This window comes from Diadema antillarum, unplaced genomic scaffold (assembly GCF_040938485.1).
Source record: "Diadema antillarum isolate AM-2024a unplaced genomic scaffold, OU_Dant_1.0 scf00000174, whole genome shotgun sequence".
NCBI classification, from domain to species: domain Eukaryota; kingdom Metazoa; phylum Echinodermata; class Echinoidea; order Diadematoida; family Diadematidae; genus Diadema; species Diadema antillarum.
Genome location: NW_027271063.1, coordinates 1 through 16,773, shown reverse-complemented (window position 1 = coordinate 16,773; position 16,773 = coordinate 1). Strand labels below are relative to the sequence as shown.

The following is a 16,773-nucleotide window of genomic DNA, read 5'->3' as shown; positions in this document are numbered from 1 at the left end:
AAACTCAATGATCAGACTGGTTCTGGTGTCATAATGTGAACTACAAGTTTGTTTTGGAAGCGCAGTCTCATCTTTTCATTTCTTGAAGCATCTGCCAATCACATAGTATTATTTAATCTTCACTTTGTTGTAAATGGGACATCATGACTGATGAACTAGAATTTTAACAATTCTCTTTTTTCAAATCTGATTGGGTGCATCAATACAGAGTGCATTGCCATTATGATGTCATTTTGTCCCTTCTTTTTGGCAAAATCAGTGGTCTAATCACCAGTCTGTTTTAACAGTAACTCATCTTTGTGCAGTCTACATCTTTAAAGATAAATAATCATGGCCGATGTGCAATGGTTTATTTGTTACTAACCACCGTGTATCGCTAGAACTCCTGCCATGACGACAGACTCTTGTAATAAGGAACCCTTAAACATGTATAACAACATCTAAACATATCAAAAATATACCTTCTTCCCTGAGGGTTTGATAAACCAAAACTCTATACTGTATCACTACCATTGCTGCTGCATTTTGCTACTGCATGTCATAAAGTTGGTAGTGATGGTTTTAAATCTTCCCTATGTCCTGAAAAACATGTGGCCTTTCATTCTCTGTGGTTGACTGTAATAGTGTTGATATATTGCACTCTTTCTATTGATTGATGTGTATGCATGTTGCCTATATTTTGATCCTCTTTGGCCAGTTATAGTATGCATTATGAATTTGGAATATCTATAGATTATTTATGGATTTTGTATACGTGTACAACATTTGCACTTTACTGAAAGTGGCTGTTATGGGGGAAAAAAGAACTTACAATATTGATATAGGCCTACACATACATTGTAAAGTGCTTTGTACAGCTTGATACTATGCAAAAGAGGTGTTATATAAAACGGAGGTATTATTAATATGACTGTATGACTAGCAAAATCTTGCTCAGGTATGTATCAAACTTGGAGAAGGGCATCAGCAATACAAGTAGTGACAGGAAAAAAAAAGGATGTGGGTCTTGTTCATTTCTTTGAGTGCATCATTGTGGTGTTTCAGATGCAAGCTGAGAGAACTGAAATGTGTGAATGTGTCAGGATGGAGAAAATGTCTTGTTCGAAAACTGGACTTTGAATTTTTGTGCCAATTTTTAGCTTGCTCCATTGCCAACTCAACCATTCAAAATCAGTCATGTATGTAGGTCGTATATTGTACACATGTTTACATATGCAGACATATTATGTACTTGAGGAAAATTGATCATTTGATTAAAAAAAAAACATTCAAAAGTGACCTCATCATCACATGGAGCAAATATTTCAGTGATACCTCATTTGCTGTAATACATGGAATATTTTCATGGTATGATTAATTGTTTTCTTGTATTTTAGGAGCTTTGATAAAAAAAATTACCTCACATTAACAAGAATAAAGTGAACTAATTTTTGCAGTCAAACTCTTCACATTATTTATGGATATACACTCAGCAAAAAAAAAAAAGAGGGAAAGTGAAAAGTTTTTTTTTCAGTATATTTTTTTCGCAGAAGAATTTAATAAAACCAGTGCATTATATACCACATTAATTGGTATTAACCTGGTAGGTAAAACCATAGGAAACATTGATATACGCATGAGAGAATACATGCCCTCCGAGGAACAAAAGTAAAAATTGCCAAAATTGACAGTTGTCATTCATTTGCAAATGCCCTTCAAGAAAACAATTACAAAAGGTCAACACAATGAGAGACATGAATGAAATAGCAAAAATAACTTTCTCGTTTATCTCTTTAAAGTTTCTAACAAAAACAAAGTGGGAACCAAAAGAGGGAAAATTTTTTCGAGATGTCATGGGAGTAAAGCCACAAAGGTGATTAAATGAACAGAATTTCTTATTTCATTCATTGGATTTAGGAATTTAAGATTTCATGAGATGAATGTTTTTAATCTCGCAAATTTGAAATGATAACTCAAATTTCTACATTTTTGTAAATAGTGATTATTTCCTAATGTCATTTGAATTTGGATTAAACAAAAAATTCTCCATTTCCCTCCATAATTTTCAGGCTTTCTTAATCGACCGGAATAGAGTTACAAAGACATTATAGATGTCATAGGTTTGTTATCACAAATCAGTTAATGTTTTTTATTGTGTTACAGCTTGTTACATTCGTCTTTTGTTTTCATTGTTATCACCTTAGAGCACTGACACATGAATGACAACTTTTTCATTATTGCAATTTTACTTATGTGACTTGTAAGAGAAAAACGAAAGTGTTCACTCATTCATAAAGTTTCATTATTTTATGACCTACCATGGTGACAGCCAATTCAATTACCTTTAACGTGGCATATATATAATGCATTAATTAGCCAAACATTCTATGAGAAAAACGAATTTGAAAACGGTGTTCACTTTCTCTCTTTGCTGAGTGTTATGTTGTCAAGACTCCTGAAGAAGGCGTAGGACGCTGACAAATTGAGTCGAATAAACTCATGCTTTATTGGCCAAAAAAGGCATTACCAGTTTGTTTCTTCATTTCTCCGTGGAGCCAATACGTGAAATCTCACGTATTGGCTCCACGGAGAAATGAAGAAATATATATATACGGAGTTATGCAAGGTTTGAATGCAAAACAGATATAGCAATTTTGGGTTGTCAATTTGAGATTTAATCTAATTTAATCTGGGGAAAAATTATTAAGATATGTGATAACGTGTGCAGTATCATTGAACAGATTTTTTTTTTCTCTCTCTCTGTAGTGATGACCTTCCTTTCAAGATAGTGAAAATGGCATTTGTCTGATTTTGCGTTTAAACATTTTATATACACGCATATATTATTCAGTAGGATTGGCCAATGAAGTACAAGTATATGGCGCACAGAAAGAGTCAAACATAACACTGTCTTCATGAGCCAAAAGGCATTACCAGGTTTTTTTTTTTGTTTTTGTTTTTTTTTTTGGTTTTGTTGTTGTTGGGTTTGTTTGTTTTTTGTGGAGCAGATACCTGAAATCTGAACGTGTCTATATAGGCCCAACATAACAATTCCATATTCCTTTATTCATATCTTTATTTCGAAAATGTGCATGTTGTCATCTCTTTGGTATCCCTTGACTTTCACTAAATCTTCATAGCATCACCAAAAGATCATCATGACCATGTTAACAATAACATATCAGCCAAGCGGATGTTTCACCAAGATGGACTTAAGTAGAAGTTCAACTTAAATCGTTCTTAATCTAGATAATATATGGCCCTTGGTGACCGGCATCACTGCCCATATTAAAGTGGAAAATGCCCCCCCCCCCCCCCCCCGAAATAAAAATGGTACAATTTGCTATAGGCTCAGAAAGGGAAATGAACGGCCACAAAACCGAACCCCACATAGGTCGAACTTCCGCTACGTCTGCGCGCGATGTCTCCTGGAGTCGATGTGTAGACTAACCTTGTCTTCGAGGAGTCGCAAAAGAATCAACCATGTTTGATTTTTTTTTTTCGGAGACTTTTTCCAGTCTCCAGCTGGTCTCGGAGACGTCTCCGTGACGTCTCCTTGTGGCGGCCAGGTCGCCGGGACTAATTTTGTCCGCGACGTCTCGGACACTTCTCCGCGGGGACCTTGCTGGGATCCATGATGACCTCCCAGCGACGATATGGAGACGTTCTAGAGACGTCTCAACAACTTAGAATACATCTCAGGAGACGTCGGGGCGACGCTGCTGTGACTTGAAAGTAGGCCCTTCAGGAGATTTGCATGTGTTGCTTGCAAAAATGTTTACCAAAAATAGACTAATACATGTAGCTAGAACACCAGAATACTAAGTGCGAATGTTCTTCGATCATTTAGGCCTACCCCATGCAAGGGATCAATTTACTTAAATAGGCCTACAGAGGACCACGAATTTGGAATCCACTTGACTCTGTTTTTCATATCATATCTGTTTTGATGTTAGTATTTCTGTCTTTAAGCGCAAATTGAAAAGTTTTCTTGTGCACAAGTAGGTGAACGGATCAATGATAAAGTTATATTTTTTTGTAGGACTCATCAGTGAAATTGTCTTATATTTGTGAGACCTAATTATTTTCTGATTATTCATGTGGGATTCTCAGAATATTTTCGTTGCACTCTGACTAGTCCTCCTGAAGCCTATATTTTTTTCCATAATATCTAATTTATGTTAAAGAGGTGGTATAAGCTAGGTATGGTTAAGATGCGATTCAGATTTTTTTTTTTTTTTTTGTACTGCAAGATAAACTAGAAACTAGCCTACTCATATATTAAAGAGCATCGAATTCTGAGAGGAATTATTTGATGAAATTCGGTTTGAAATGGCTGAGATATCCAAAAACATAGCTAAACAAAGTCTTAATAAAAGGGCACCTTTGGTCTTAGGATCTCAGCCATTTCAAAGCCAATTTACTATTTTCATCAAATAAACTTAAATTTCCTCTTAGAATTGTATGCACTTTCCTATATTGCCTACAAGAGGTTTCTCATTATCTCACAAAAAGTTGGAAACCAAGCCCAATGTCAACCAAAATTCTACCACATAACATCCATTCTACCCCCCTTCCATCTCATAAGGAGTCTCTCGAACTTCTTTTAGTTCACCTCTACACATAGGTACTTGTTTTTGTTTTTTTGTTTTTTTGTTTTTTTTTTTTTTTTGGGGGGGGGGGGTTTGTTGTTAATTTGCTTGAGTGTGTTTCACTATACAAAGTTACCAATTTCAAAGATACCTGTTAGCTTCGTAAGCGGTAAATACTATTTTTGCTCATAAGTTTGTTTGTTTTTTTTTTCTTTTTGAGGGACCTTATTAAACAAGTCATACTTCCCAAAGGCCTTCCCTTGTCTTTTATTGTACTTAACATTATCTCTGATTGATATGTGCAATAGAGAATTTATTAAGGAAGGTAACAAAGTTCAAGTTCAATCGTAGTCTCGGAAGTCGCCTCTGATCGGAGTTGCCTTCTTGGTGACAGCCCGAGCCATTGTTCTGTTTTAATCTTTCTAACAGTTAGTCCCTTGATTTCCTACAAATAGAATTGATATTCTACTTTGTTTTTGCATCTTTTTTATTCAGGAAAAATTCCTTTTATATAGGCCTAGGCCCTACATAAATAGGCACCGTTTGTTTGTAGTCGTAGTCGTAATCTGTAATAAACAAAATCTTCAACGTCGATGGCGCTGTTTGCATTTTACAGACTGCTGAAGGAGAAAAAAAAAGAGTCGTGTTGGCGTGTGCCGCATCTTGTCTAATTTGACACAGAACTGACAGCATTTACCAACATTTATAGCAATTAGCTTCACATCTTTCGCCATGGTAACAGTGGAACAGCTGTACAAGGACTATGAAATCCTAGCAGAGGCTGGAGAAAATGCTAACCAGGTACAGATTTGTTTCATTTTATCAAAGTTTCTTCGTCTTCACGCCACTCCATGGCTGAAACTCTAGAGTAAGCCACAGTCATGATCGCGTAGTAAGCCTATGAGGTATTTCTTAAAGGGTTTACCCGGTCAATTGTATTCATTGGCATTGCCTTGCGTGCAGCTGGCCACTGACAGCAGAGCAGGTCCTGGCATACCAGTACCACCCTTTGTGATGTGATGTAACATAAGTACCCTGGACACTGCCACTTTGGCAAAATAGTACCATTGTTCTTTCGTTTCCATGTAGATAACTCGAATTCCACTCAACCAAAATGGCAAAATGCACCAAAATTGGCGCTAGTGACTAACAGTAGGGTGTCTGTAGCATTTTTGCAACTTTTGAAATTCTATGAAAGGTGGATTATGAACTATTTCATATGAAAGAAAAATATGTCATGAGCATATATTTCAAATTTCATGGCAAAATGATTATTCTATCTCGAGAAATTCAACTTTCAAATCACTGCAATATTACAACTTTTTTTTGACGAGCACGCACGAAAATGTGTCCAAATCGTGTTTGCAAACAAGGCCGGTAAGTAGCATTCGCGTGCAGATCGCCAGCGACCGGTTAATGAGCGTACAGCGGATTGCTAAAACGCGTAACCAGCGCAGAAGCCACTCCCCCTCGTGTCGTCATAATACATGTTGTGCGTACGTATACAGCGCTCAGCGTTGTGAATGAATACGTAGCGCATGCATTCCGGCCCAGCCAACATCGGCGGACAAGCTAGCGAGCGTGCATTTGAGTGTATTATTGTACATTGTACTACCTACACACTGTACACACACGCTATATGCGCTACACTACGTACGTGTGTGCACACGTAAACAGCTGGCTACTGTTGTACTGAATGCGACGACTACATAACACGTCGATGCTGTCGAGGTCTATGGCAGTTCATGTGAAAATGTTATATGGCTATTTAGCCATGAATGCCACTTTACCACCATTCGTGGCTGAAGAGTATAGCTTCCAAAGTCGTTGCTTGACCTTTTTTGTCGATTGGAAGTTCAGTCGTGAAAATCGGTATTTGTACCTACCTTCCACCGCGGTACCGCTTCACAATTGACTTGCCTGATATGGTGCGTTGTGTAGCCTAGGCCTATCTGTTGCTGCATAAGATCGCGAGAAAGACTGTAACTCGTGCATCGTTAGTGCACTTTTCTACTGAAGTATTAAAAATATATATATATATATGACTCTACATGGTCATTCGTTTCCCGGATTGTTAACTCATACATTGTAGGCCTGTTATGATCATTATCAATCCAGTAATAGTACATGTACTTTGACTACATTGAAACTGATGCGCCAGGTAGTTTACGAGCTTGTTTCATACATGCACATTGTGAATGCTGGGCAATCGTAACCCCATAGAACTCAGTGCTGTAGAACTATCGCAAGCGAAGCGACGTGACAGCTAGCAATTCTGCTAGTTAGCTAGCTCAGTCTGTTTTCAGTGGCACGGGTGTGCACGCGCGCACGTACTCGTAAGTAGACACACACACAGCGATCTAGCGAACTACATTGTAGATACGTAGCTACATTTGTACCTTGCGACGGTAGACACACTGCTGACCTACACGTGTAGGTCCGTGAGATACACACACACACACACACACAGCGCGCGAGCTAGCTGCATGCGCGCCATGTGGCGGCGAATGCGTGTAGATTTACATATGTATGAGCGTATTTGCTCGGACGTTACTATGGTTCTTGCATACGAAGCCACGCCTAACCCGTTCGCTGAGATCAAAAAGTTATTGCAAGGGGTATCTTCTAGGCAATATCCCCTGTCCAAGACGTGGAGCTAGCGAAAAACCGACCTCACCATCGGATTCAGCACATCCTAAACTACTCGCATGCCACACGCTGGTACAAGTAGCGCAGCAGACGCCGAGATATCGAGATAGGTGTGATTCTAAAGACATTTACACCAATTTATCGTCGGAGTCATGTACCAGCGCTTTGATAGATTATGGAGCAAAACTTCCTCTTTCATATGATACCAAATTTGTTAGGATTCGATAGCGGCATGGACCGGGGATTTTGCAATAAATGCGATTTTTTAGCACAAAACGCGGGGTCAAAACAGCATAGGCGCGCGACTCCATTGTGTTCTATGGGGCTTGCGTGTTGTAAGATAGGGGCGCGTTTTGTCCGAAGGTTGGCAGTGCGCGATCAGACACCCTACTAACAGTTAGACCCTAACGTTAATAAGGTTAGTGTACTTTTTTCGCACCTGTTTAGTGTTTGTCAAAATGATCTCCAAAAGACCAAACATGAACAAACTCACCCTTGCTTGCTTGCTTGTGCCTTGTTATTCAGTAACCTAAAAATACTTGCATCTGAGTCTCCAAAGTCGAATAGACGTTACGTTAAGTTTTAACACTTTCTACAAGTGTCAGAAAATCGTTGGAAAATCTCAATCTCTTCAGTCTTGAAATGCTGACTGTACACAATCATTGTACGTTCAGCGCATGCCACGGCACAGCATGGTACAGTACACGGCAGGGTCGATAATTTGGTCTGAATGTAGCAGAGACTCCAACTCTCCCGTTTTCGACGGGAGATCTCCCGCCGAAAGCCCATTTTTGCAAAATCTCCCGTTCTCCCGTTTGAGATTTGATTTCTCCCGCCCTGGCTCTGTGTCTCCCGGTGGAAAGGATTTCTTACTTATTTCTATCGTATGTTGAAAAAATAAGCCTTAGATAACACCAGAGAACACCTAGAACCCTAGGAACTTCGCGCCTCACACACATCAACTTGGAGTCTCCCGTTTGCTAGGGGTTTCGGGCGGGAGAATCTCAAGATCAGAAGGTGCTTGGGGTTGGAGTCTCTGATGTAGCGACACAGCGACTTTTTTTTCTAACGTTAGATCTACGGGTGTCATTAAAAAGCTGTTGAGAAAGCGGTTGAGCGCATGTGCGAGTGTGTGCTGCCACTTGACTTTCTCTTTCTTTTCTATCTTTTCTTCTTTCATTTTCAGGCTATCTCAGGTAGACTCTGCTCTGTCTCTATACCTAAATTTCTTTGTGGTTTTCCTCTTGTGTAACTTTTTCAATTTTCTATTTAACTGTACTTTCTGCCTAATTCAGTAATTGTTCTTTGTTTTCTTCATGGGTTGTTTTTCCCTCCAACTGCAAGGGTTTTTCCTTTCTATCCTTTCCAATATCTTTTTCTTATGACATATGTGTCGTTCTAATGAATCCTTTTCTTCATTTCCTTTTCAACCTGTAGACCTCTATAATTCTTTCTTTCCTTCCTAAATCATCTTTGCTTTCACCCAGTTTTGATTCATCTCTCATTGTGATTCTATTATTCTACCTAACGTTAGTGCTTAAGTAAATTCTGTTTTTAATCTAGACCCCCTAAGCCCTATATTTTCTCTTTGCTTTCCTCATTTCTTTTCAAACATATCCATCTCTCCCTTATGCTTTCCTTATAATGCTAGTTTCTCTTCTTTTTTTTTTCCTTCCATTATCTTTTAGTGAACTCTCTATTTTGTAAACCTTTTGTTTCATTTTTTCCAGGGTTTTTATTTTCATACATAGATCTTTCTTTCATTTCCTTTTCTCCCTTTTCCTAGCCTTTTTTAAAAGCATTATATTCTTTCACCCTTGTATTAAGTTGTATTACAGCTGTATAACCACATTTTTCACAATCTTCTTTCATGCACACACACCCTCTCACATACGCACGCGTGCACACACATACACACACACACAACGCGAACAACCCCAATCCCCAATCAATCGCTACATATTGCGACTCGGTACAAGCTGAGAGAAAGGCGGAAAAATTATTATCTTTTTAAAGATACCATAGAAGAACTTGCTCTGATCGCTGTGATATAGCTACATTCAGATCAATCACGGTGCTCGCTGCTGTGCTGCCGTGAATATGTTTTGTACACCGTGCTGCACTGTCTGCTCCTGTGCAACGCAGTTATCGCCGAGTGAACTAGCTGCGATCGACATATTCCAACAAGTGTATAAGTGTCAAAATGGTGACAAATTCCTTTTCTACTGGACTTGAATCTCAAAATCTCAAATATTCGAGGCCGTTGGATATTTAGAGTCAGTTTGTGCATGTTTGGAGATCATGTGACAAACAGGTGCAAAAGTACACTAGCACCCCAAAATTATCTACTTAGATTTAAATTTGATTTAAATTTGAACCAAATCCAAAATCGGTCACAGGAAGCATTGTCAATATCGATGTCGACATTCATGCCATTGGGCCATTGCTTAAAACAAAATCCCTGCTACAACTCTCTCAAATCAAGCTTGAAGTATACAATACCCTTACAACTAGAAAACCCTTCCACAATCATTTAGAGAGGCTGCCCATAAATCCCTTGTACATCTGCACTTAATGAATGCTGCTCCATCACCTGGGACCCCCAGTCTACCTGTATCTGAAATGTACTCCTGAAGATTCGGTACAAATGTACCCCATGTTTTGAATACGGGTACTGTAAAAAGAGGAATGTTCGCGTGCATTTTAATTTCGCGAGAGCCAAGTTTCGTGAAATTAAAATGCCCACTAAAGATCTTGTCTACACTATATGCATTAAATGTTCTGGGCAACTCGCTACCATTTCATGCTGCGTATAAGGCCGTCGCCTCCCATTCGCGAAAATATTATGTTTTACGGTAGCTATGACACAGATCACCCATACATTGTATTTAGAGCATCTAGTGGTAGATTCTAGCAGGTTGCGTACTGGATATGGAATATGGTGAAATCACTTCTGTCAACCACATCCATCAGATTCTAATGAGATGTAGGGTCTAATTTTGCTTCTGTTGAATTTGGCACTCCACTCCCACACAGCATGAGAAGGAGTATAAGTCCATCCTGAGTGCGGTGGGAGCAGAGGCACCCCAGAAGCAGCTGGCTGCTCAGTTCATCCCCAAGTTCTTCAAGCACTTCCCCAGCATGGCGGAGCAGGCCATCAATGCCCAGCTGGATCTCTGTGAAGATGACGTCTCGATGGTGGGTTTTACAATTTGTAGTTGGGCATTTCCACAGGAAAAGGGTACATTTTGAGGATGTTGGGTTATTTTCTGATTCTAATGTTCATCACCCCCAATACAATATGATCAGAACACTTTAAATGAGGGATAACTTTGTCCCCGAATGCTTCAAAGAAGTGCTCAGTCTCATAGAATTTTTGCCAAAATGGAAATTTAATGCTCATTGAAAATTTGTTGTTTTTAATCTGAATGGCCAAATATTGATCACAAAAGGTAATAGCAGCACTTAAATTCTATTAAACACTGTGTTTTATGTACCATTTCCGGACCTAGTGTGTAACGTATGTAAGGTGGACAGACATAACTGGTGCATTCATGTGATTAACCGGATACTTCCCGGATGTTGTTATCATAACTCTAGTTTGAAAGGTTTTGTTAAAATGGGCCTTAAGTCTCTAACATAAAATCTTGAGTGAGTAGTAACCCGCCTTTTACCCCTGCATTTTGTAACAGATTCGAAGACAAGCCATTAAGGAGCTACCCAATCTCTGTCGTGACTCCGCCGACCACCTGCTACGCATCGCCGACGTCCTGACGCAGTTGCTGCAGTCGGACGACCTCCCAGAGCTAAATATTGTCAGGACAGCCCTCATGTCACTGTACAACATAGACGCCAAAGGTACTTTACATTTTGGGGGTAGGGTAGTTTGTATGATGGGGTGCTACAAACCTCACTTGCCTCCTTGCCCAGGGCAACTAAAACTCACAGGGAAAGGGGCATTGCCTGTTCAAAGTTTGCAAACCTGCCTAAATGCCCATTTAGGGCACGCAGGAGAAATATCTAGTGCAATGCCCTGTACATGTATGTGTGTTTGTGGGTTTTTTTTTCTGCAAAATATTTGTGTAAGTGTGGTGTGTCTGTGTTTGTTTAAGTTTGATGTGTGTAAGTTAGCTTGTTTGTTTGGGGTTTTATTTTGCATTTTGGTGGAAAGTAATGTTTTGATTCAGCAACAATTGTGGTTGCAAATAATATTGTTCTGACTGGCATGATGTGTTCTCAATTTACCAGCTTATGTGATTGTTGCTTTCCTCATCTGTGTCATATTGTTTCACTTTTTTTGTTTACACCTGTGCCAGGCACCCTTGGGGGAATCTTCAACCAGATCCTGTCGGGAGAAGACAAAGTCAGAGACAGGGCCATCAAGTTCCTCGGCAACAAGATTCAAGGGTTGCCGGCGGAGCGCATCCCCAAGGAAGTGGAAGACTTCCTGGTCGAGAAATCAAAAGAGGTTAGTGTTTGATATTTTCTCACACGAGGCTTTCCTTACTCTGTATTCTACATATCACGAGTGGTTTCTTCACACTTTATCTTGCATGCTTTGTATAGCACGCAGTGACCAGTACGTCTCACTCTACTCAATGAATTTGAAGCGCATAGTGCGTGTGTGTGTGTCTTGATTGTAGTCTAATTATATAGTGACCAGAAAGAAAGACGATAGAACATTCAATCTGCCGTGATGCCACAAACTGACTTGCCCACTAGCCCTGGGCAAGCAAATCTCACTGCTTGACGAATAACATGATTGGGCAAGTGCTTGATTCATTTTGGCAAGTGAGGGAAATCTGTTTTTTCTAGTGCCTTACCCCAGATAACCCTTCCACCAGTAGATACTGTGGTTGACTCAACATTGTAGCCAAGTGTATGTATTAGAGTTACCAGATAATTCACATCTTTTGAGAGAATATATCGCCAACAGGAGAAGAATTATAGACAGTTATCAATTATATAAGGAGGTTATTAGAGGTTGCATACTCATTATATACGTATTATCATTTGGCAATTCAAATCCATTTCATTATCTTGTACATGTAAGACTCTAGGCTGCAGTGTGACATTATACACTGCATGCTTGATCCAATGTTTGAACAAAGAAATTAATTGATTGTTAAAGAAAGGAAGAACCAGACAGCTCCAAATTCTCTGTGTACCATGTTCATCTTTGACAAATTGCTCTTCAACTTGAGTACCATCGTCCAATATGTTTATAAATGTGTAATTTTTATTGTGAAACGAACTGCAGCAGACAGGGGAAAAAATTGTGAATGATGACTCCTTGCAGAGCTACATGGTAACACCAACACTTCAGCTGAGAGTAGAGGTTTCTTGTTCGAGCTGAGAATTGCCCCTGTGATCCTGGCATGTGCCACATGCTGTTGTTGTCACCTTCTTTTCCCAGGTCCTGGCAGATGTGACCGGTGAAGAGTTTGTCCTCTTCATGAAGCTGCTGACCGGACTGACCAGCATGCAGACCCTCCAGGGACGGAAGCAGCTTCTCGAGCTGGTCACAGAACAGGCTGACCTGACTTCAGAATTCCAGGTATAAACATCATCATTGTATTAACCGTGATGATGATCATCATCGTTAACATCACAATGCTCACTGTTTTCTTTGTCAATATTGCCATCATCATCATCATCATCATCATCATAATCATTATCAAAATCATGATTGGAGTGATGATCATTATAATGAATATCACACTGCTCACCATGGCCTTTATCAATGTCATCATCATCATACGGGTGTACTAAAGTCATAAACCGGTGTTCTTAATATCATCTGATTCATGTTCGCTGCACTCTTCCCTGTTGCCTCAATCGTGTATCATCACAATACGCGCTATTATCTGTGTCAATATCATCATCATCATCATCATCATCGTGGTCAAAGTGATGATGATGATTATCATGAATATCACACTGCTCACCATCACCTTCATCAATATCATCATCATGCTCATGATCATAATTGTATTCTCGATGTCATCATCAGATTCACGTTCACTGCAGTCTTCCGTGACTCACTATCATTTTCATCATCATTGCCCCTACTATTTTATCATGATTATCATGATGATTATGGGGGTTCCCAACAACTACTCCTCTATTTTAGTAAAAAAGAAAAGAACGAAAAAAATCTGCCTTGCATTTGCCTCAATGAATAGCAATAAGTTGTATTTGCCCAGATGAAAAGTGAAAAGCTGCATTGCTTTAATAGCAGACCATGACAACTCTGACTGAGTCAATTTTTCTTACATCCACAGCATTCTGACCCAGACTGTGTTGACAGACTAATGCAGTGTGTGCGGCAAGCCATGCCCTTCTTCTCGGTAAGTACTTCAACTTTGAGCTCATGCAACTGTTAATTTCATTTGTTTGTTTGTTTGTTTGTTTGTTAGTTTGTTTGTTTGTTTTTGTCAATATAGCAGAGTTATGATAATTTAAATCTAAACAGAACTCTGGGAGCCGGTGTGAGTTTGCGGAAATGTTTTCTGAAATGGAGAAATGTTTTGTGTGCTTTATTACTGGTTCGTTTCCCTTCTCTACTTTGTAGAGTACACATATCTTGGTTGATATTATGATATTATGATATTATGCGAGATCACACACTCTACCGATTGAAGGATAGAGGAACTTATGTTGTCGTATTGTGGTTGAAGTTGCCAAAAATGAATGCTGCTTTGTGTTTGGATATATGAATCTAGAATGAGAAGTACATTCCTTGTTCTTTTGAACTAAACAGCCTTTCCTTCACTTTCATATATTTTATTTTGTGTGCACTTGTGTGTGTGTGTATGTGTGTGTCCTGCAGAAAAACGTTCCCTCCACACAATTCGTGTCCTACATCTGCGAGCACGTCCTGCCAAACTTCAGCCAGCTCGTCTCGCAGCCGGAGGCGGAGGGTGAGAAGGAGGGGGAGGAGAAGGGAGACAAGGAGAAGGACACGGAAAAGGACAGCACCAAGCTGGAGATGCTGAAGCTGGTGGCAGAGATGGCGCCAAACTGCGGCGACCTACCCGCAGAGCCCCACCTGGAGCGCCTTTTCAATGTTCTGGTGGTGAGTGAAGCAGTCAAAAGGCATTCTGCCACCAAGACTTGGAGACTAAACCAGGCTGCACACTATACGACTCACGACTATACGACCTTGAGACCAGGTCGTACGACCTGGCAATGCACAATATACAGTCGAGACTACACAACTAGGCTTACGACCATTCTGGCTTCTGTACATATTACCATTGATCATGGTGAAGTATGGAAGCACACGCAGTACGCATTGTGTGCACTTCTATACTGTTTGCATAACACTGTATCATGATTGGCTGAAAGCCCACCACCAGTTGTGGAAATTCAACATGTCAAATCTCTATGACTGGCACTACAGTCGTACAACTGGAAACTGGCAAGGCTGGCGACGTCACACTTCCGGTCTTAAGGTCGTACGACTGGTCCGATCGTATAGTGTGCGGCGGGCTTTATATGCTGTAAAATCTGAAGCATTTGCTGCATTAAACTTTTGCGAATTGGAGCCGACGGCCTTTTATGGCAGCATGAAACTTTCATGAATTGCCGCTTGCATTCAGTGCATTGTGTGTGCAAGAACTTTCACATGTATTTCACTTTTGCATATCTTGACTTCATGATTGCACTTCAGAGAGTCATGTATGCAAACATTTCTGCTTTTACAGTATTTCTCACTCACTGTAATTTTCTTCCATGCCCCCCCCCCCCCCCCCCCACCCCTGCAGGACTACATGCCCCTGCCTCCGGCTGAGGGTGAGGAAAATGAGAACAAAGAGACCCCTGAGGGCCCCCAGCTCCAGTTCTCCTACGTGGAGTGCCTGATGTTCGCCTTCCACCAGCTGGCCAGGAGGACACCAGAGTTTCTCACTGGAGAGGAGCACGCCGAACGGCTGAAGGACTTTCGAATCAGGTCAGTGGATGCCGCAATGGATGACCATTTTGTGTGGAGCCAATAAAACACATAGTCTTTGAAGTCCAAGTGCTGTAAAAGCCATTTAAAAAGGATGGGAGTAGTGTATCGCACAGTGTGGTTATGAAACAGAGATAAGATAAATATTAGTTTCTTGTCTTCATTTTGGTCTTGCAACATACTTCCTTGCTTGGAGTACTGTATATATGCCAACTGTGATATGTTTGGGGGAGAAATTTGATTGAAGTCTGATTACAGACTTATAAAAATACTAACTAGATTATCATGAGACATATATGTAGACAAGTTTACTAACAGGCTTGTTTTGTTAGTCTGAAACTTCTCAATGTCAAGTTCTTTATGCCTTCATTTGGGTGTTCCTACAATGACATCACAGTTTATCCATGTTGTTGAGTGTGAATTGCATTCATGTTGGTAAGTGTGAAACACCTCCTCGTTCAATGCCTCATGTGTCAATGCAGGCTGCAGTACTTTGCCCGGGGTGTTCAGATGTACAAGCGCCAGCTCCGTCTGGCCCTCCAGGGGAAGTCTGGTGAAGAGCTGAAGACAGAGGAGAACAAACTGAAGGTCGTTGCCCTCAGGATCACATCCAACATCGACATCCTCACAAAGGTAACTCCTTCACACCCCTCCCCCCCCCCCACACCTGTTTCTGACACTTTGTATTGACATTCATGTTTTATATACTCAAAATTGGAGTCAATTGTCTTTTGATTGCATTTTACTCCACTAGCTCGCCACCATTTGATAAGCAATATTCAGCAGTCTTATTTGTGACCTTTATACCAATAAAAAATTGTTTACAGTAAGGTTAGAATAAATGATACCATAAGACAATGAAACTACTATTCATAAAAGAAAACAAATAGTGTTCACTTATGGGAAGAAACAAACATCTTAACTCCTTCTTTGATTGCGTGCTTGACACACAATCAAATTACCCCCCGTGAAAAATGTGTGCCGAGGAACAAAACTAAAGGTAGTTTCACATTGCTTAAACATTCCGCAAATTTTGTTCGTAGAGTGATTGCGCGTACGAACTGCAGGAAGTTATCGAGAAGTAAAGTACGCACGGTTTTGCAAAGTCTGACTGGGATTGTAGATACGTGGATTGATAACATTAACTACTACAGAGAAGTGACAGAGGGTCCTGACTGTACCGCTTGCTCACATTTTATTTCCATTTCACGTCAAACTTTTCAGTTTGAATGATGTAGGCAAAATTGTATACTTAGTAATATATCGTGTAATCCTGCCCTTCTCTCTTAGGACCTATTCCACAATCCACCCTCCTACAAGAGCACCATCATCTTGTCCTGGAGACCAGTCAACAAGCAGCCACCGCCATCTAAAGACCAGGCCGCGTGAGTTACTATAAACTGTCTAAATGATCTGTCTCCATCAATTAGCTTCATTATCATCCCTTTAGATGACTAGATAATAATCTGTATTCATGCTCAAAGTGACATGCAACATAGCATTGGAATACCTGTGGTGGCATACGTATTACTAGGTAATTTTTTTTTTTTTTTGGGGGGGGGGGGGGTAGTGAGGGGTGTGTGCCCGTACGTTGCACTA

General features: G+C 40.2%; 1 protein-coding gene across 1 annotated transcript; it reads left to right on the top strand.

Annotated features, from left to right (window-relative positions):
- Positions 1-5,278: 5,278 nt before the first annotated feature.
- LOC139722874 (apoptosis inhibitor 5-like) lies at positions 5,279-16,559 on the top strand (the record flags this gene model as incomplete). Its single annotated transcript, XM_071634155.1, has 10 exons — positions 5,279-5,372; positions 10,257-10,418; positions 10,913-11,078; positions 11,537-11,688; positions 12,637-12,777; positions 13,505-13,570; positions 14,053-14,298; positions 14,990-15,174; positions 15,657-15,807; positions 16,465-16,559. Coding segments are annotated over exons 1-10 (1,433 nt in total), but the record flags the coding sequence as incomplete, so codon positions are not given.
- Positions 16,560-16,773: the final 214 nt, after the last annotated feature.